This window comes from Alosa alosa, chromosome 20 (assembly GCF_017589495.1).
Source record: "Alosa alosa isolate M-15738 ecotype Scorff River chromosome 20, AALO_Geno_1.1, whole genome shotgun sequence".
In the NCBI taxonomy this organism is placed as follows: domain Eukaryota; kingdom Metazoa; phylum Chordata; class Actinopteri; order Clupeiformes; family Clupeidae; genus Alosa; species Alosa alosa.
In genome coordinates, this window is record NC_063208.1 from 24,004,689 (window position 1) to 24,026,920 (window position 22,232).

General features: G+C 41.0%; 1 protein-coding gene across 2 annotated transcripts; it reads right to left on the minus strand.

The window, feature by feature from the left end:
- Positions 1-187: 187 nt before the first annotated feature.
- LOC125285570 (sodium-dependent neutral amino acid transporter B(0)AT3-like) lies at positions 188-20,418 on the minus strand. 2 transcript variants are annotated; one of them, XM_048230093.1, is made up of 13 exons: positions 20,050-20,418; positions 18,448-18,588; positions 17,994-18,131; positions 12,952-13,133; positions 11,462-11,572; positions 11,042-11,154; positions 10,401-10,529; positions 10,134-10,290; positions 9,610-9,814; positions 8,984-9,143; positions 8,642-8,804; positions 8,235-8,344; positions 188-377 (listed from the first exon to the last, which is right to left on the minus strand). In XM_048230093.1, the coding sequence occupies exons 1-13, from the start codon at positions 20,222-20,224 to the stop codon at positions 287-289; spliced, it is 1,875 nt and encodes a 624-aa protein (XP_048086050.1). In that variant the 5' UTR covers positions 20,225-20,418; the 3' UTR covers positions 188-286. The 2 variants fall into 2 exon arrangements, with proteins under 2 accessions (XP_048086050.1, XP_048086049.1); XM_048230092.1 differs by lacking the exon at positions 188-377 and having other exon boundaries at positions 7,626-8,344; positions 20,050-20,412.
- Positions 20,419-22,232: the final 1,814 nt, after the last annotated feature.

Genomic DNA, 22,232 nt, shown 5'->3' on the forward strand with positions numbered 1-22,232 from the left:
AGACTGTACTATTTTGCCACTTTATTCACTGAACATCAGAGTACTCGTACCGCTGTGGGATCTGTGGCAGTTGTGAATTCTTTATTTACTGTATTTACATCAGGAAAAGCTTAAACATTCGAATATAAACATTTATTGTTAAGTTTAAATATTATTAAGGTATCCAGGTTTAAGGTTTTCCCGATCATAGAAAGTACAGAAAACTAGAGCACAGCTCTTCTTTGAAACAGTATCAAACAGTATCAAATGTTGGTCTCATTTGCATCACGCATGTCCCCATTGCTGTCTACGTGTCCATGTTGAAGCCCTCGTTGGCATATGGATTTGATTTGTTAGGGTCTATTCTCCCAGTTCTGCACAGCTTCCTATTGATTAATCTGTATAAGGCCACTATATATGGGCACCACTGGAATGGCCACCAGGACAACACAGATGGCAAATACCCAGGTGGGGTACGGCTGGACGTCCGTCTGGGGGAAGTCAACCTATACAAACACATGAAGAAACATATACAGTTAAGCAAAACATTATTCATACCCTGCCAATTTTGTATTTAAAGTGTGTTTTTTTTTTACTGAAAATGCCACATGTCAAACTAGATGTACCACATAGCGGGACAAAATATGACCGCCACTCAGTCCTGTACATCCGTTCCGCGAAAATAAATCACACTTCAATTCGTCTCCATATTTTACTCCATCCCCCACTCTTGAAACTTTTGTGTATGCTTGTTTGGCATGCCTGAGTGTGTGTCGCGGCTGCACAGAAAGTAGCCTACTGGTGCTGAAAAGGTGAATAGATTGTAGAATAGCCAAAGAAGATGTAGCATTGTTATAAAACCTTTAAAATCTCTAAACAATCATAAGTAGGGCAGTTCATCACAGTTCATCCATTGCAACTGGATTGATGAAAGGTCACTTACACCTGTAGGCTACATTGTATTTGGGAAAAGCAAAAGGTATCAGCATAATGTTATTTATTTATTTATTTATAAACAAAAACATCTCTGTCAGTTCCATGCCGTTTTCAACAGCTATCAAAAACAAAGGTCATTTTTGGATGGATGGATTTTTTGTGAATGCTTCTTCCTCTACATAAGATTCGGTCCATATTCGGTTTTTTCTAAAAAACAATTCTCAGTTACCAGCCGAGCCGGCCCTAAGGGAGGTGAGTGGTAGAAAGAGGCCATGAGGGACTGAAAAGGCCTGGTAAAAAATACGAAAAGTATTGGAGGAAAATGCTGCCAAATATGCCAAGCTTCCAGCTTTTGCTTTGAAGAAGAAGACATAAGCGGCAACTGTTAAAGAGAGATAGCCTTATATTATAGCGGCATAATTATGCTAATAGGCCTATGGACGTTGTAGCGTTGTCAACCTATTCGCAAGCAACATATTAAATTAATTAAATTATTAGCCTTTTTATATCATCCCATATGGCGATTCATAGACTTTGCAAATATTATGCAAATATTGATAACAAAACTCAAGCTTGATCTGTGTGCAGTAGCCTAGGCAAAAACAAAAGTAGCCTCTGAGCAGCATATCAGCCAGTCCCCCGCTGAAAATGATGAGCCCGAAATTAGCTATGACTACAGGACAAGTAGAAAGCTTAATAGAGTTAACCATATATGAATTAAAGTTATTTTATGTAAGAACAGTAGGCTATGACAGCAGTAGGCTACATGATCAACCTATATGCCTTGTTTGCTCAGAAGTGGGTGTAGTAAAGGAGAAAATCACCAAACAACATGATAGCTGACCCATGCAGAAAAAAACATGTAAACAATACAGTAGTTCAATATGCCTCTTAGTGGAATTGTGGGATACATTTCAAATGCTTTATTTCTTCCTTCCTGTTTTTGTTAACTTATCAACCTATCCTTGTGGAATAGTGGACTATTAGTAGCCTATAATAAAAACTACATGATAGTAAGAGAAATGTTGCCTTATTTATCCAATTTCCACCACCGCTAAAAAAGTGGGCCGGTCTTGGGCCTGAAACTCCCGGGCTGAAAAGTGGCCCCACTCCGGCCCTGGTTATACATTACATAGAGACAGGCATTACAAACACAGAGGACACTGTACAATTAAAAGTTCAAGATGCTGGCCCCAGCCGTGGCGCAACTGGCTGGGACACCTGCATCGTGCGTCGGCGACCCGGGTTCGATTCACGCCCCGTGGTCCTTTCCGGATCCCATCCCGACTCTCTCTACCACTCACTTCCTGTCACATTAAAGGCATAAAGGCCCAAAAAATATACTTTAAAAAAAAAAAAAAGTTCAAGATGCTAGAGCTACACCACACAAACACATACAAAAACATACAAACAGAGGCACAGGCACAGATGACACTGCACACAGTGGACACAAACAGAGCCAGCTAGAACAACTCATGTAAAGTCAGCAATGTTTTAAGGAGATAGCACGGATAGCAAGGAGATAGCAGCGGACCAAGACAGGAAATGCAACGTGGAACCATTTTTTTAACATTACCATTTTGACCAGTTGATGGGGTCAAGTGGGGCTTGACAATTACCCACTTCCAAAGTGGGGAATGACAGAAAAAGTTTGAGAACCACTGCTCTAGGCAAACACAGGATGTTTGACACTGACCTCATTAAACAAAAAGTGTTTCCTTGTTTATACATTAATCATAGGTTGTTAAAGCATTACAATATCACTGATATTTGCTTGTGGCACTTGTATTTGGTCAGGTGAATGATTATAACACTCACCCACTCCTCCAAGGTACGGGGAGATGGAGTTCCACACTCCGATGCTGTCCAGGCGTAGACGCTGGCCGATGGCCAACTCCAGGTAGAGAATGAGGAACGCACCTGGGGAATGGGACACGGGTTCGTTTGATTTAATTGACATGTGAGTCAGTCGACAATGCTAGAATACCTCTTCTTAACTGAGAAATAAGTGAAAAGGTTTGCTTTAAAATCTGTATGTGGGTTGCTACTTTTAAACATTAATTAACTTTAAGATTTGAGGATTGATGTAACCTGATGACATGCAACAACTTGTAAACTTGTACCTCTTTGACCAAAGAAAGCGTAAATATATCTGCAGCCCAATCACATACACAAAGAGTGTTAATATTTTAGGCATGTATATTTTTATATTACTCTCTTGATTTTGAGGTCAGGTGTCTGTGAAAATGTCCAACAATCATTCATGGTTCACTAAAAGTAAAAAGTAACTTTTCATTGATTAGAGCTTATTCATTAGTCATAGGAGAACACTACTATCCAGTGCCTATGTTTCTATCAGATGTCGGTAATCTTAAAAAAAAAAACTTTTCTACGTGACTGTCAATTAATGTATTTGATACATTTCACTGTTATTTAAGCATCTTTTCAGTTTCAGTGAAACTAACTTTTAGTTATCCCTCATTAACATAATGAATTAGGTGTCTTATTAAAGCTGGCTGACCTCCACCATAGACCTGACAGAAGTATGGGAATCTCCACACATTACCCAGACCCACAGCAAAGCCGATGCAGGTCAACAGGTACTGGACCTTATTATCCCATTTGGGACGCTCATCACCACTCTTGGCATCTTCACTGTCGGCCATCCTGAGCTGTGCTCCCGGTCCTGCTGTGAGTCCTGCTGTGTCCTGTGTGTGTCAGGCTCAAGGTCAAGCTCTCTGTGGCTTGGAGTGGTTTTCAGTGGAGATGCTTCTGATGCGCTGTTAGGTCACCTGCACAGGGTTGTGGTCAGTACTGCTGCTGGTGCACTCTCAAGTGTCTCACTCTCTCTCCCTCTCTCTGAGTTGAGGGTGTGTTCTCTTGTTTTGACACTTTCTGATGGAGGCAGGCGGCTTTAGGTTTCAGGGTCACGGTGGGAAGAGTGTGTGAGGGGGTAGGCCTAGGCCAACCATTTCCTTGTTCCTTTGTTTTTAAAAAAAAAAATTTGATTGTGGAGGATGAGGAGGGATTGTGCAGTTCCCTAATTCAATCAGTAACTTCGGGACTCTGTACTAGAAGTACCCAGTTCTCAGAAACTCCCTCCCAAAGATAAATTGACGTCTACTACACCTGCAACAAAATATCACAGCTGCACTGGAGTTGTGTTTAATTATGTCTAATGACACAAAGATTAAAAATAGATTTACACACTGATATCAAAGTGTTGTGATTGATAGGCATACATAATGTAACAAGGTTATCTAAATAATAGTAATTATAAAGCAGGGATACAACTTTCACTACATCCTGGTTTCAAAACTACCTCTCTAATAGAACACAGTGGGTAGATGTGACAGGATCAACCTCAGAGCCATTGAGACTAAATGGTGTTCCACAGGGCTCAATTTTGGGACCACTGTTGTTTACATTGAGTATATCAATGACATCTGTGCTTCAATAGAAAATTGTAAAGTGCATTTCTATGCAGATGACACAATCCTTTATGCCTATATGCACCATCTGTAGAGCAAGCCCTGTCATATCTTCAATGTGCATTTGATTGTGTGAAATCCTTGAAATCCTGGTTCTAAATGAAAAAAAACAAAATATATGATCTTTAAACTGGTTCTAAATGGGCAGCTAAAACAAAATCATTTAGAACATATGATCTTTAAACTAAATTAGATTTTACAGGATTAGGTGTGACCCTATAATGTCAGGGGTGACATTGTGTGTAAATTGAGCAAGTTTCTCAATACAAATATCTGGGCATTTGGCTAGATAACAAACTATCATTTAGAACACATGTGCTTGATCTCACAAAAAAGGTAAACATTAAATTAGGTGCATTTTACAGGATTAGGTCTTGCTTCTCTTTAGAAAGCAGAATGACCATTATTCAAGCAACTATAATGTCAGTCCTAGACTATGGTGACATTGTGTGTATGCATGCAGCCCCTTCCACTCTGAAATCACTTGATGCAGTTTACCACAGTTCACTATGTTTTATAACTGGAGATGGGTTTAAAACTCATCACTGTAAATTATACCAACATGTAGGATGGTCTTCCCTCTAGGAGGGAAAGGCACTGTCTCCTTTTTGTTTATAAGGCATTACTGGGAAAGTTACCTTTTTACCTAACTTCTCTTCTGAACATAAAATCAATCTGCCACAATACACACTCACAGGGTTTTATATCTCTTCAAACTCCTCAAATTGAGTTATTGAAATTAGATAGGTTTGTGTCACTAGACCAATTCAAGGGTATGATTGATGATATGGCTGTTGCACAATGTTCTTGCTTTGACTGATATTTTAGACCTTTTATATCATTATTATTATTTATACATTCCCCTTCTTTTCCTTCTATTTATTATTATTATTTTTATTTGATTTTTGTTATTATTATTATTATTTTATTTGCCTTTTGTATCTTTTATTGTTCTTGTTTTGTTGTTTTGATTATTGTTGTTGTTTTATAACTCAGGGCATTGCTGTAAAAGAGCTTGATGCTCAGTCAATTTCTCCCTGAAAAAAAAAACAGTTGATGATCCTTATCTTCCCAGTTGAAGAACAACCTGAAAACATACATGTGCTGGTTTAATGTTTTTAAATTGTTTTAAATGGAAAACATGACAATAAAAAATACCTTTAGCTGGTCAATTCTAGCTAATCAGCCAGCTAAACCAGGAGCAGGGGCCTATTGCACAAAAGCAGAATCAAGACATCCGGGATAAGTTACTGAGCTGCGCTCAATGAATCCAAAACAAGAGCGTACAGGCTTAATTGGTTGCACAAAGACCAAGCCAGGATGAGCAGACAAGGATGCATCAAGCCAAGTGAAACCTATTCTGGATAAGTGCGCGCTCACGGCTCCCTCAAATAGACCCCGCCACCGATCACAGATTCACTGATTCACCATGGCAACTAGCGGCTTCATTGCTTCTTCTACGGTGTGAAGTAGGTAGCGATAGCCTTTTCACAACAGCAACAAACAGCAACACCTCTGTTTAGGAGAATATTGCAGCTAGTGCCGCGACCACCCACGCAAAAATGGTTAGGGCACTCCCGTGGCGTCATATTGTCGCATGACAGGTCAGGAATGGTGAGTATGTAAGAGTTAATTCATGATCACAAACGTTTAAATAATGACAGTGGGTCTAGGTATATGTGATAACAATGTGTAGTGGGCAGTGGAATAACTATTGGTTTCTGTTTGTGGTGACTGCTGACTGAGATAAGGGATGAGATTAAATAGATCCTGGAATTTAGACTGGTCTGGAGCAGGCTAGCTCCACAGAATAAATCGCCATGGTAACTTATACCATAACATATCCTGCTGCCCCCTATCCCGCTTTTGTGCAACTGGATCACGGATAAATTGAGCCAGGATAACCAAGATATCCCGGCTTAATCCCTTATCCTAGTTTTGTGCAATAGGCCCCTGGTCTAGCCGTTTCTTTTTTCAGCATGGTTGTTTTTCTTGGGTTCAGTTGAATCAGAGAGGGTTAAAGCGGTTAGTAGGCCAAATCAAGGACCTTTGGTTGAATGATGTGGGTTAGCCTAAGTTACTGTTATTTGATAGAACTAGTGGTGCAACAAAGGTGTTGCTATGGAAACATTGGTGCTGTTGTGAGCTGATTTGTTTTGCTAATAAGTGATATGCAATAAGCTTTAACATCCACAGGAGGAGGAGGTGTGTGTGTGTGAGAGAGAGAGAAAGAGAGAGAGAGAGAGATTGTGATTCTACTGTGTTATCTTTAACACTAGCTTTGGCAACACTATACCCAAATAGTCATGCTAATAATCGCCTTTGAATTTTGAGAGAGTTTTCAGAGCAACTGCTCTGAAAACTTTCTTTAGAGTTCATATTTTCCCCATAGGTTATTATTGAAGAATATTAACATATTACCAGCCCAAACAACATTAACCCATTTACTCCTAAAATGCCTGCTAAAAACGCCTATAGAATCCTATGGCATTCTGGACTAAATAACCTTATTTCCTGAGGGTTTTCTGAAAACATACTAAAAATTGTCAACGTCTACCAAAATTTAATATCTAAGCCTCTGTAGCACCTAGAAAACATGAAATAAAAAGCATGCTGCGCTACGCAGCATCCAGCGGGAGGGTCAATGTTGCGCTACGCAGCATCCAGCGGGAGGGTCAATGTTGAGTCATGCAGCATCCAGCGCGAATGGGTTAAAGAGCTAGGCCTACTCTAGGCCTACACCCCTCTACTCTTTTCTGAATTGCTGAGCTTCATTAACAGGGAGAAGGGGGGTGAGAAATGGTCAGTTGTGTTAGATGTTGTCATGAGAGGTTGACATACGGCTGTTTTGAATTGGTTGATTATATGGAACTTCTATTCTGCTGTATGAGAGTTTGTGAAGGGCTGCTGAATTGCAATGTTCTTTGATCTCCCCTCTGTTGTCATACAATCCTTATCTCTTAATGTGGTTGTACTGTTCTAGTGTTTGTCAGGGTCCAGGTCAGAAGCTTCTCTGCCGTGGCTAGAGCAACAGGTCTGCAGTTAAAAGATAAAGCTCATTATAATCTGAACAGGTGGGAGTTCCCTCATGAAATAGATGTGTTGTGCCTTCTCTGGACTGTGGTTATGGTTAAGCAGCTACATCATCGCATTCTCTTCCCTCTCATGTCAGATGGTGAAGACAGAGTGGAGTACTGAAATAACACTCAGGCAACCAAATGGCTTAAGTCCCGCAGTGTATTTGCATTCCCCTAAATGATCAATCACATTTTAATTAGTTAGTGTTGTTCCAGTCCAGTTACAAAATAAGCTTCATGAGCAGCAACAATTACAAAGGGTGTTCAAGTAAGCTGTGGTACAATGTACAACAATGGGAACACATTTAACAGACAAATACATAACATTTTCAGCTATTATAAATGTATAAATATATAAATACATTTTCTAAATAGAAATGTCTAGTAGCCTACAGAAAGTTCAAACAAACTTTCGCAATGAACAATGAGCACTGTACAGAAGATACATCTTATGTTGTTCCTAAAAGCTATGGTATCTATTGTATATAGATTACATATGAAGGAAAACAGTCTTTATCTAATTCTTGTCAATTCCTCAGTTGAGTTTCTCCTCCAGCTGTCTAGTGATATTTTATTTAGTGAAATCTTTTAATAATGGGGGGAAAAATCTAGAGACTAGTGGCATTTCAATCAAGATCATAATTTTCTTTGCAGATCCATATCTACATCAGGGACATATGCTTTATTCACAGAGGCCTTTAGTGCTGTGTCATTTGCAGGTTGTTTTGTTGTTGTAATGTTCTGTGCCAGCCTGTAGAGGGCGACAAAGGGTATGGGCAAGACGGGCACTGTTGCTAGGAGAATGCAGATGGCAAACACCCAGCCTGGATATGGCTGTATCTCTGTTTTAGGAAAGTGCTCCTAAAATTGTGAGAAAGAAAAGTGAATGTCTGATACTGTGTACATATTGCATAACCTACATAGTATTGACTTACATTGCAGTAGCATAACATTGCTCATTTGAAAATCAGTCAACTAACTTCATGTATTTCAAGAGTGGGTGTTTAAAACTAGATTTTTTTAGATCATTTTCAGATAGTTAATTTCAGATAGTTTTTTTTTTTTTTTTTTACAAATGTTAAGTATGCTGAGTCCTATGGGGTTATTTTGGATTGCTTTTTCAGATATGATATACCCATCATGGCTCACTGTACTTACGTAGTCTGGGTTCCAGGCGGGGTAGGTGGGTGTTGTTTGAACCTGAACTATGATGTAGGCCAGAAAGACGACCAGTAGCAGTAGCGGACTGATGCACATCCAACATACCTTCCAGAACAGGTTAGGACGCTTTCCCGTCATGAACTCAATTTCTTTACAAAACCTATAACATGGTTGCATACATAATATCAGAATACGGTGAGATATGCTGTGTGTTGCATAAAATCTATTTTGCTTTGCTGAAGCAAGGGGTGATTCTCTTTCATACCCAGACACATATTGATGTGTTTGGACATGCATTTAATGACATACAGTATGTGGTGTTTACAAAACTGCATTTACCTTTCAGTTCCATAGAAAAATATAATGCCAAAGAGCTCGAATAGGGCAATGATGAGGAAAGGCACAGATCCAACATAGGTGTTAAAGATCTCCAACCAGTAGTTCCCCGAACCCATAGCGAAGATCAGACCCATAAGGAAGCACACTATGCATATCAGTGCTAGAGAGAGAGAGAGAGAGACACTTGTAATACACCCATTGTCACTTTTCATTGGGAAGATTTAAAGTTTGGGGGAAAATGGATGGTGTGTACTTTAATGTATATAATGTCCATAAAAGAACCTATGGAGTGAGATCATCACACATCCACTCCAGATTTATATTTATCATTACTGCCATATAGGATTTGTCAAAGTTTTTTTGTCTCTTCTTTTTCATCAATTTTCGGCTGACAAATTCTATAGCCTGGCCCTGCCCACCTAGTATCCCTGCTCATTTTCATCTCACTGAGCTACTAGTCTGGCTCCCCTCGATGCATTTGTTTCCCTCAGCCACCATGAAAGCATCTGCAAAATACCAGTCACTTTACTTTACTTTAATTTACTTTACTTTACTTTATTTTACTTTTGAAGAAGTTGCCCACAAAGCCTCAAATGTGACATTTTTGGATTAGTAGTGCGTAGTACCAGTGAAGACCTCTCTGGGCATCCACTTGGGCACCATGTGGAGGTCCAGGAGAGGGGTAAGGACACCTTCCAGGTTCCCAAACATGGACGAGAGCCCCAGGCTGAACAACATGATGAAGAAGAGCACTGCCCACACCTGAGAGCCCGGCATTGAAATTACGGCCTCCGTAAAGACGATGAAGGCCAGACCTGTTCCTGATGCACTCTGGGTAAGAAACAATAATAAAATAGTCACAGAATCTGAAGGACATCACACATTATGTTATGTAACAGTGGATGCATTCATTACACATAGTGTTTGATAAAAAATAATATCAAAAAGGCAGCGAAAATGAAGATTTGTTGGTATTTTTCATTACATTACATTACTATCTTATCTTTTTTTTAAATCTATGCCACAGATTCCTAAAAATATAACCTACCGAGTGCACACATTGATAGCACTGTACTGTACCTAGTCAGTAATCTGTGGTTGTTAGTAGGCTACTATAGTATGTCAATGCGACATATAAGATGGTATGTACCTGATCCAGAAAATCTTGGAGGTCGCATTCTGTCAAATCCAGCTTAAACACAGTGTCAGGATCAGTTTTGTTTAAATAGGTTAACCAGTCCTCATAGTTTGTATGAGTTATATTCTGGTCCCCAATTTCAAATGCATTCGTCAGGGCCAGGATGTTACTGAAAGGTCAATGAAGATTTTCAACTCCTAGAACTAACAACACAGCTTATCAAAAGCCAATATGTATCAAAATGATCAGTTTAGAAAGCAGAAATTTTATTAATTTTACCTGTCCAGACAGGAGTTGTAGTTTGAGGTTGCCTTAAAGCCCAGGATGGCAAATATTGGAATGGAGGCATAGAGTGAGGTGGCGCTGTTTACACAACCCACCACTACAGCATCCTGCTGACAGTCATTGCTGAAAGACAACAAATATGAGAGCTTATGTATTTTTCTGCCTTGTACTTAAATGTGACTTGTTATTCATTCAGATGGGTCTGCTCTGTTCCTGGCTCAGGGAAATGAATGATCAGGACGAGTGAGTCTATTTTATGGGACAAAATTTGTTTGTCAGTCGTGGTGTCTTGACTTTGTCATGAGGTATTGCATGTAAAAGTGACAAGTAGAAACAGGTGGGTGTTAGCCCATTTTCTCCATATTGTTTATATGAAGTCTACCACTGGGGAAGACAAATCCACAACAACTAGAATGTTGTTGTTGTAAGTTAATTAAGATGAAGTTTTGGTCAGTTTTTCCAAACACTGTAACCTTCAGAACCTGTCATTTGTTTGTGGTGTAATCTCAGTGCATCTCTTTAAAATACTCACATTTACCTCTCATTTTATGAAGGAAAAAGGAAAGCTATGTGCTCATAAAAAACAGTGTGGGTTAGTATGTCAGGTGTTGAATGGAGAAGTTGAGCCATCTTACTGCAGAGGGTTGTAACTGGAGAAAGCGATGAGGCCTCCGAAAGCCACAGAGAGGGAGAAGAAGATCTGAGTTGAGGCGTCAAGCCACATTTGAGGATTTTGCAGCAGTTCCCACTAGGGACAAATGACAGGGATATACAGTGTGGAAGCCAAACCATAGACTACTTACCCGGACCAAACCTTAATATTACTAATCCTAAATTTGGCTGTTTTAAACAAAATTTTGCGTAATTTATTGTACAAATAATTGCGGAAATTGAGGGTTGAGTTCTGCTGTAGCCTACACAAAAACCTTCAAAAACATTCTTACAATAAATTTGGCTCGGACCTCCTCTAGAGTCTACACTCATCTCATAAATAAAGTAACAGCTATGATTTCTGGGTTGTCTGAAGGGGAATCATGGTGAAAGGAGGCACCTACCTTAGGTGTGAAAAGGTATAAGAGACCATCTGTCGCTCCTGGGAGAGTCAGAGCTCGGATCAAGAAGATCGTCAAAACCAGGTACGGGAAGGTGGCTGTTACATACACTGCCTGGAGAACCAAATTGTGTGTGAAATGATGAAGCCGATAATACAAAAAAGCTTGTTTCTGAGAGATGTTGTTTGCACATTTTCTATTCGGCAACAATTATATTTTATCCAGCTATTTGCATTGTTTGTTTGATTTTGTTTTATCCAGCTATTTATATTGTTTGTTTGACTTTGTTTTTAACCAGCTATTTTTATTGTTTCTTTGTTTTTTTAAGTCACTAGTGTGCAACTTGTTACCCGTAACCAGATATGGTTGGACATGGTCATGGTCATAGACAGGGTAAAGCACAATAGGAACTGGCCATGTGATTACCTGGCAACAGAGGTCAAAAAGGTTGGCCCTATGTATCTTTACCTTGAGTGTGTCATGAAACATGCCTGGACTGAGACAGTTCTTGCATCACTGCATTTACAATCAGCTGACACAAAGCATGTCACGGTAATGGTCTCCTGTCCACATAATTAACTCATCCATGTTTTAATGTGTCTGTTTGCTCCCTGGTATCCATCCCATGGTCTTGGTTCTGGTCACTTCCTGCTCTATCAGCTGGGCCAACTCAAGCTTGATCAGCTCAGAAAAAGTTACTGGGTGTAAGGTGGATAGGAGTCTTACAGTGTTCGACACTTGAGTGAAATTGGTCAAACCCCTTATCTTAGAATGGCGGTTTTACTCGTCCCAATATACTATGAGTACATACTGTGACGTGGGCATCAAATGATCACGCACCGGATGCTTAGTTTCTGCTGTTTATTACCTGCAAGTCAGACAGACATAGGAACGACCTAACATTGCTGTAGCACAGCCCTTTACTGTATGTGTAAGCACACAGAACATGAACATGTTTGGAGTGGGAGTGACCAAAATCTAACAAAGGCTACCCACACCCCAAACACTGGCTACCTGCATTTACATCCTCGTCACATTAAACTGCCCTTTACATATGTCTAACTTTTTGGGACCCTGGATTTCCACATATTGACACATCATAACGAGGTCCTCTTGTACTATAAGTGCTACAAGAAGTGTTAGGAGGTTCAAATGCTAGAGATCAGAGCGGCAGAGAAAACCGTAACCGAGAAACTTAAAAACAAAAAAGATGGCAGCGCTTTTCCATGCCAGTTGGGTTATGGAGACAGTCTTGGAACTGGAAACTACCAATCACTTGGTCAGTAGCCAATGAGTTATTAGATTACACCCTCCACCATCAAATACATTCCACCCTCTTGCGATGCAGCCATTCAGCACAGGGTTTTTGTAGCTGTTGATTGCATGGCGGCGACATCAAAGAGTATCACAACTCTCTCTTTCTATGACTCTGTTCGAGGTGAAGTCCTACAAGAAGTGTTCCAGTGTTCCAGTGCTACAGATGTGATACTGACCTTTCCTATGGTCTCAATTCCTCGGATAAAGCAAATGTAGACGACAAGCCAAGCAGTACCCAGACACACGATGATCCACCAGTGGAGCGAGCCATTGATCTCGATGTCAGGTGAGATGTTCAGGGTCTCACGGTACCAGAAGTAGTTTACAGGAGTGCTTTTCACACACTCCTCAATGTAGCCTTTAATAGAAACAGAATAATGATCCATATTATATCCAGTTATTATATATAACTGTGTGTCTTTTTGCAAACAACAAACCCTGGATTACCCCTGGCATAAAAGTTCTCCTCAGGAGGGAGAAAAAAATAAGAGCATTCAAGTCTGAAAATAGGGCTAAACTGAGGGCTGTGCTGAGGTCGCTGAGGAGGGAGATTAGTGCTGGTAAAAACAACTATAGGAGGAAAACTGAGGAGCAGCTACTACAAAAGGATGTTTGTGGGGTGTCAATGTCAATGTCAATTTATTTGTGCAGCACATTTAAAAAACAGAAGAGTTTTTTCCAGAGTTTGGGGGCAGTAGTAGCCTGACGAGCCAGACCCACATTAAAATGTAGGGTCTGGAAACTCACCGTTCGCAGTGCTCAGTCCGAGGGGCGGGATAATCAGTTGTCTTTCAAATTCCCTCTGCATGCAATAGGACAGCGACAGCGCTATGAGTCCCATGCGTTTCCCACCAGCAGAGCTAGTTGGCTAGTTCAAACGTTTGCCAACTTAATAAAAGCTTAACTCGTGTCACACTGTTCGCTAGCAGCAACATCCATCTTATTTGTTTTCAAGTAGCAGGGAATTCAAGCCAAACCGTTGCAACTCTGCCATCAATCATTATGTTAAGCCCATCTAACAACTCTATACACGATTTCATTGACCTGATTAAGTTTCGATTTTTGGAGCTCACAAGCCAACGGAGAGTTGCTAGACTAGCCCTGGCAGCAAATGTAATTTGCTTCCGCTAGGGGCGTGTCTAGATTTCTAGGCTAGGGCAGTAGCACAGTCTCCTTTACATTTATATTAAGTTTTGGGAACAGTCAGCAGAAATAGATCAGAAGATCTAAGATTTCTTACAGGGGAGTATTTATGTATTAGGTCAAGGAGATAGCTGGGAGCTTTGGCAATCAAGCATTTAAAGCAAAGCATTTAAAAGCATTTAAAGTTAGCAAAATGTTAAAGTTAATCCTATGAAGAACAGGGAGCCAGTGATGGGAAGCTAAGATGGGAGAGATGTGTTCTCGCGGGTACCAGTTAAGAGGCGAGCGGCTGCATATTGAACCAGTTGCAAGCAGGAAAGTGAGGCCTGGCTGAGACCAACATACAGTAAGGAGTTACAGTCCAGTCTGGTTGTTATAAAGGCATGGATTCCTTTTTCAAAGTCCACAAAAGTCATGAAATACAATTAACTATAAATAAGTTTCTTAACTGGAAGAAACTAGCTTTGAGCTTGATCTGGAAGAAACTAGCTTTGAGCTTGATCAGCTGGAGACTTCGCTCACTGCCTTGCACAACTGAAAGGCTGAGGAAGTCATTTGTTCCTAGGGCCATTGAACTGTTCAATGCCTCACTAAAGGGAAGAGGAGAGATAGACTTCTCTGCTTAGTCTGTCTGCCTCTCCACCCTCTCCATGTTTGAGTACTGACTGCCCACTACTGCTTTACTACTGTTTTACTACTGTTTTACTAATGTACACAGCCTAATGTTTTCACTACTGTTTTACTGCTACACTGTTTTTCATGCTATATTAGCATACATGATCAATGGCTGCGGTCAGGCTTCTGCTACAATACTGAATGAATGAATGGCTGTAACCCTATAACCTCCACCTGTTCTTGCACTGAAATAGTTTTTTTTTTTTTTTTACCTTGTCTACATTATACTTTACTCTCCTATTTGTCCATATTATTTATTCTGGTCTCTAGACCTTACTCTTGCACTGTTGCACTGTTGGACTAATGTTGGACTACTTTAGCACCTTCACCATGACACTCACTCTCTTGAGCACCTTGCCATGCACACATAACTAAGGACTATGGTTGGACTACTGTTTGCACCTTCACCATGACACTCACTCCCTTTAGCACCTTACCAGTGCCGGCCCTGTCACTACAAGTGTCTTATGATTGATCACCCTCAAGCACATTGGACTTTCTTAATTTAATTTATATAGTGTATTTAGTATTTAGTTTTGTTAGTTTTCTTATCTTTCTTATCTTCTACTGTCTTCATTGTACAGTGGAGTTTAGTTATATGTTTATACTTATACTTATGTTTACCATTTCTGCTGTAAGTGCATGTTGTGTGTGATGTCTGTATGCTACTGAGACCCTTGAATTTCCCCTTGGGGATCAATAAAGTATCTATCTATCTATCTCTATCTATCTGACTACGGACTTGACTTGTTTGTCTAATATAAGATCTCTGTACATGATCACACCCAGGCTCTTTACAGAGGGTGTGGAGAAGTCTTCAGTCTTTGTCTGGCCATAAAAAGACCACTCCCCTGGCCATCAGGGGGCAGCAGTGGGCAAATTACTTGAATTAATTTTTCCCTGATTTCCCATCAATGTCCCCCATGTCCACAACACTGGCCCAAAGTCCCCCTCCCTCTCTGCCCCCTCCCCGTATCACTCTCACTCCCTCGAGTCTCACCCTACAGCTCTCAACTAGCCTGCTCTGGGATATCCTTCACCCTGCCACAGGTGACAAGGGAGCTCAAGAGGGCTAAGGTGCGGAAAGCTGCAGGCCCAGGCCGCATTAGCACTCGGCTCCTTAAGTCATGTGCAGTCATCTTGCACAAGCCTGGAAATTGGAATGGTCCAATTGTGGAAGATATCATGTGTGGTACCAGTGCCTAAGGTGCCAGACCCCAAAAACCCTGAATGACGTGGCACTGACATCGCACCTAATGAAGACTCTGGTGAGGCTTGTTCTGGAACAGCTGCGTCCCATGGTGAGAGCACCCCTCGATCCACTACAATTCGTATGCCAGCCTAGCATCGGAGTGGAGGACGCACTCATCTTTCTCCTGCACCGAGCTCTCTCTCATCTAGACAAGCCTGGAAGCACTGAGATAATCATGTTTTTTTGCCTTCTCCAGTGCTTTCAACATAATCAGGCCCATACTCCTGGGTGAAAACCTGGGGCATATGGGAGTGGACCAACACCTGACACGCTGGTTACTGGATGACCTTACAGAAAGACCACAGTACATCAGGGCCCAGGACTATGTGTCGAATACAGTCTTGTATGCACCTTTCCTGTTCACCATCTATACAGCTGACTATACATACAACTCATCTCATTGTTACCTGCAAAAATTCTCTGACGACTCTGCAGTCGTGGGTCTGATTGATGGGGACATACAGAGATGTTTTCCAGAACTTCATAGACTGGTGCCAGAAGAACCAGAAGTACCAGAAGAACCACCTCCAGCTCAATGGGAACAAAACCAAGGAGCTGGTTGTGGACTTCCGGAGGAAGGCCCATCTCGCTTTATCTCCAGTGTACAGCCAAGGGAAACCGGTGTAGGTTGTGTCCTCCTATAAGTACCTGGGTGTTCACCTGAACAACAAGCTGGATTGGACTGACAACACGGCTGCACTTTATAAGAAGGGCCAGAGTAGGCTGTACATACTTACAGTAGGAGGCTGTGGTCCTTTGGGGTGCAGGGAGTGCTTTTAAATACATTTATTAATTCTGTAGTGGCATTAGCCATTAGCCACAGGATGGTTTGTTGGGGGGATACTTGAATTAATTTCAGGACTATCGTTAGTGTATACCATCTGTAATAACCTCTGAGTAAGTGTTTAAAATAACTAGGCTAATGTGCTAGTGTTTTAGCTATGTTAATTTGCCTTTCACTGGGATTTGCAAACTTTGTAATTGTTTGTACACAACATTTACAGTACACACTCATACAGCATATGTACAGTACTTCACTTATACCTGTTGTACCTGTTTTCAGCCAAGAAGTATACTATCTAGTAATCTAAACTCACAGCTTTGCACTACTGTATGTGAGGTTGAATGATGCACATGACAGATTGATATTTAACATTAACACAACTAGATGTACCGCAGAGCAGTACAAAATATGACCGCCGCCCAGTCCAGCACATTTTTTCCACAAAAATAAATCACGCTGAAAGGCCTATATGATTCTAACTGTCTCACTAAATTGCATTATCCACACTCAATTCTCACTGGTATCTGCTAGACAACAAGTACCAAAACATGATTAGTTCATAGATTTCACATGTAAAATTAATTTTATACAACCCCACCCCCATCTTGCCTGTTAATAATTCTGAGAAATTCTTGAATTGTGTGCATGTGTGCGTGTACACGTTTATGTTTGTGTGTGTGTGTGTGTGTGTGTGTATGCGTGCTTGTGTGTTTGCCTGCATATGTGTGTTTGTGCATGTGCATGCATGCGTACATATGTCTACTGTGTGAGTATGTGTCATACGTATGATTACTGTGAATGTATGTGTGTGCGTGTGTATCTGTTTATGCACATGTGTGCACATGGAATGGGTTAACATGACCCCTGGAGGCAAACATACAAAAATAAATGGTCCTCCTAAACCCTACGGTTCTCGAGATATTCACAGAAAACTGTGTCTGCCCTACCCTCCTTTCGGGGGGTCCAGTCCAGCGGGGGGGGGGGCTACAGATCAAAACGAAAAATGATGGTTCCATGCTATCCATGTGGGGTTACATACCCACCAAGTTTTGGGTACCCCGGTCTTTCAGTGTCCCGGGAATCCTTGACGGAAATTTGGACATGCGAAAAAAAATATATATATAAATAAATAAATCTGACTAAACCTATATGACCGCCGCTTCGCTGTGCTGCGGTCATAATAACTAACTTGATGTTGGCAGATAACTGAACTTGTGAACTGACATTGCCCCACAGCAGATTTGTATATGGATTATAACTAAGATTGTACCAAAATAAGATTGAACTAAAATAGTTCCACACATCACAAAGTCTACACCACCACAAGTAGTCCAAACTAGATCCTAGTTTAGTTTGTATTCTACCTGTGAGGTTTTCGTTGACCGGGCATTGACTCCAGGGCAGAGGGTTCTGGAAGGATTGGAAGAAGTACCAGAGGACCCAGGCCAGGAGTGTGTTATAGAACACACACACCAAAAAGGACACCACCATGGAAGAGACACCTGCCAGAAACAACAAAAAGATAACCTATACTCTTTTCTTTATTTGGATTTAGTTGCATATTTACATGAATTACTTTTTCATAATGATGAAGATAGAACACATCGTGGAAATATACTGTGAATAAAGAATAATATTTCATTCATTCATTATTTCATTCACAAAAACTATATCTCTACCATTATACGGTCTACCATTCCTTTTTGGACTGGTGGCCAGAATGCTTGTTAGTCTAATAATGAAGAGTTTAGGAAGGGTGTCCTCCACCTTAATTTGTTTTAACAAATCGACCACTGGCTATGGCTGGATGTTACTCACCCACTCCTCCAAGGTACGGGGAGATGGAGTTCCACACTCCGATGCTGCCCAGGCGTAGACGCTGGCCGATGGCCAACTCCAGGTAGAGGAGGGGAAGACCCTCAAACACCAGCGCTATCAGGTAGGGAATGAGGAACGCACCTGGGGAAAGGGACACGGGTTAGTTTACACGTTAATCTGTGTATATTTAACCTTGCCTCATCATTTGGATAATCTTAGAATAAAAATGAGTTAAAACGTAAATATTAAAGCTTGAAAAGTTACTACTAGCATTCAATGTCAAGTAAGATAGAGTAGAGGAACACCCTCTAACATTAGTGCTATCTATCAGGTATACAGGTTGAGGGGCTGTGGGAGCTGAGGAGCTTTTTTGACCTTCTGACCTTAAGGCATTTGCACACGTCTCAGAAAAAGGTTCCATCATAGCCGCCCAAAGAGGGGTAAGAATGGGGAAGAGCCGTGTTATGCGGCCTTTTGTCCTGATTGTGTGTCTGTGTCAATACAGAGTTTTCAAAGCAATGATTAGACCCTACTGACTTTCTAGGAACTGCAGTTACTAGGTTCACATAATGGCCATAACTTAGGGTGATTTTATTGTATTTCTATGGTGACACTGCTGGAATGTTTCCAGTAACATTTAGTCACCTACATGTAGTCATTTACAAGCATGCCCTCATCGTCTTCCTTCTTTTTTAATGTTCTAGAACATTCTAGAAACTACAGTATAAGAGAATTGTCTCTAAACTGGTAATCCTCGTAACTTTAAGGGGATCAGGTATCAAAATAAGCCATCAACACATCATTTTCTTCCAGCTCAAACCGAAACCCAAACTCACCAACTGTCCTGTGGTGAATGTTTTGAGAGAAATCACTATAAACTCGTTTTCAATGTTTGCTAAACAACCATTTTCAATGTTGGCTAAAAGAAAAATATGCTATTTAATTTGCCTTGGCTCATTTTCTGTGAAGAACATAAAAAATAACTTTTTTAATGACACACGGTACACCCCCCCTACTCATAATTATTACATATGTGATGTTCATATCTACTGGACCCGAGTGTAATAATTGTACTGTAGGTGCTATGTACCTTAACTGTGTCCTCCTCCTAACTGGGCCTGCTGTGTGTGTGTGTGTGTGTGTGTGTGTGTGATGTCTTTTTGCACCTGCTATTCCCACACAAAGTTACAAAATTGTTACATTTCAAGCACTTTCACACCTGTTCTGATTCAGTTCTAAGAAATAAGCACCAATAATATCAAAAATCTTGTTTCTATTTTTTTTTACCTTTTTTGTAATTGAATTTAATCGTTTTCTCACAAAAAAACGAAAATGATCATATGATCATAAATGGGATCTCATAGGGGTAAATGGCAAATATGAACCATAAATGATGTCTATATCATTGGTAATTGAGTCAACATCTGTATCAAGTATTAAATACATTGTTATGGCTGTATTGATTTGAAAGCCTAATAAGTGGTGGTCCACCAGACCCGGAAACATTGGCAGAGTAACAAAAATATAAACACCTTACAAGGTATAAGGTGAAGAGTTGAACTGATGATGTATTAGGGTGGAAAATTCATCAGGTTCACTAACCTCCTCCATAGATCTGGCAAAGGTACGGGAACCTCCACACGTTTCCTACGCCCACAGCAAAGCCGATACAGGTTAGGAGATACTGAGTCTTATTGTCCCACTTTGGCCTTTCCTCTGGTGAGCTGGCTCCCTCGGGTTTGTCCCCGTTGTGTTCAGCAACACACTGCTCCCCCATTTTAGTCTGACTTTCATCCAGCTACTGAGAGAGTCACTTTTAAGCGTCAAGTCATTGCGTTGAGAAATCCACATTAGTTCTTGACTCCCCTAAAGTGGGCGTATAATATTGTCCCATTCCCAAGCACTGGGTTCACGAGACAGCCTTTTATATGCGTTGGCTAAGGACCAAGAGGAATGTGAGAGAAAGCGAGTGGCAATCATTCCGCTTTCCTTTTTGTACATGTTGCCTCGGGCCATGTGTTACTGGAAGCCTTTAAAGGCATTCCATTTAATGGTTAACTTTATGATGCCACGCCAGTGGCTTCACCATTTCACCTTCTTTGTGAAAATGATGGTAATTATTTCCTAATCCTAATCTTGGATAGATTAGACGTGTTAATAACATGTTCTGTTGAATTTCTCATCGTGCTCAATGATCAACTGCACTGATTAAATTTCCTAGGGTTAGCAATCTGTAGAACATTGTAAATGCAAATGCTAATGATCTAAGTTAATCATAATTTATTGTATCTGTCTAAAGGTTAAACCATCTAATGCAACCTGCGCACTCCTCAAAGTTAGAGCAAAGATTGTTAAGGCGAAGCAAGATATTTCATCAGGAGCCACTTCCGGGAACCCGGATCGCACGAGGGGGGGGTCAAAATCCCCCTTTATGCAGAGCAGAGGCAGCGACTGCTCCATTGAAGTCTATGGGCATAGCTCAGAATTTCACCACATATGCTAAGGTCTTGGTTCTATAGAGTTAGGAAAGTGAATTTCGGGCACATTTTCATGATCCTCAAACCCTTCTGAACATTTCAGGTACATTTTTAGCATTTTTGAGCAATCCAGTCTGGAGAAAATCAACCTTATATCAGGTGTGCGCCGGTTATTTCTGCCGCTGCTGTTGGCGGTTGCAACTTACGCCGTCAATACGTCATCGACACGCCTCTTTATGCAGACAGGATTCGATCCCCATTTCGCGCCCATAGACATGAACTACGACGAAGTATCTTGCTCCGCCTTAACAATCTTTGGTTAGAGTGCATAATATGTGTGGTGTTCTTAATTCAAAAGGATATATTCATGGTTTCAAGTTTTCAAGTTTTAATATTACTGCACTGTAAGCATTTTAAAGGAGAATTCCGGTGTGATATTGACCTAAAGTGTGTTGAAACATGATACCGAGTGTGAACGTATGTCTCATAACCCATCTCGGCTTGTCCCCTGCACTCCAAAATCTGGCGCTAGTTAGCCGATGCTACCAACAGCTTTTTCAATGGTGGTGCTTCGGCATCGGGCTAGCCATGCAAATAAATCACTGTTTTACACCATTTACGAGGCTCAATGTATCTCCACACTTCATTGGTAGACTTCCGAGGGCCCTGACATTTAAAACGAGACATTGAGAACTTTGAAAAAGCAGTGGTAGCCCAGATGGCAAGCATAGTCGGCCCGATTCTGGCTGAGTGCTGGCAGTGTCGGCTGAGGTCCGAGTCGGCTGAAGCACAGTAAACACAGTCGGCCCGATCCTGGCTGAGTGCTGCCACTGTCGGCAGAGTTTCAGGTCGGCTGAGTCACTGTCCCCTTGAATGGGCCGACACTGACACGCAGTAGTTGGGCTGATTACTGAGTTTCTTATTTGGCCCGATTGGGATTTGATAGGCTACTGCCAGTTTTCGAAGCAATCTCGGCAGACGGATTTCATACAGTGTGTGGCCCGATACTTCAGGAACGAACACTGATCTGTATTGGGGCTGTTGGCGGCAAAAATGAAACATTTAGCGGCAGCCGGACGCTAAACTTACATGGCCCAATTCTGTAAAGTGACTGTCGGCCCATTACATGTGGAAGAGCCACGAGCAGAACAACTGTTCAGTTTGAAACCAGGATGGCGCAAAACTGTCTAGTTTTGGACACTGCCTGTGGTAAGTAACATGCAACTTTACCTTTACCTGTTATTGCATGTAAATCATTATGAATGTACATAGGCTTATTATTGCAGACAAAGTTTAACAAGCAAGTAG

Bases quoted from the DNA above. Each gene is read 5' to 3' on its own strand.
- LOC125285570 (XM_048230092.1), bottom strand. From the start codon at position 20,224: ATGGGGGAGCAGTGTGTTGCTGAACACAACGGGGACAAACCCGAGGGA. The intron at 10,291-10,400 runs GTAAAATTAATA...TTGACCTTTCAG, and splicing joins TACAACTCCTGTCTGGACAG to TAACATCCTGGCCCTGACGA. The intron at 9,815-10,133 runs GTACATACCATC...TTTCTTACCCAG, and splicing joins TCCAAGATTTTCTGGATCAG to AGTGCATCAGGAACAGGTCT.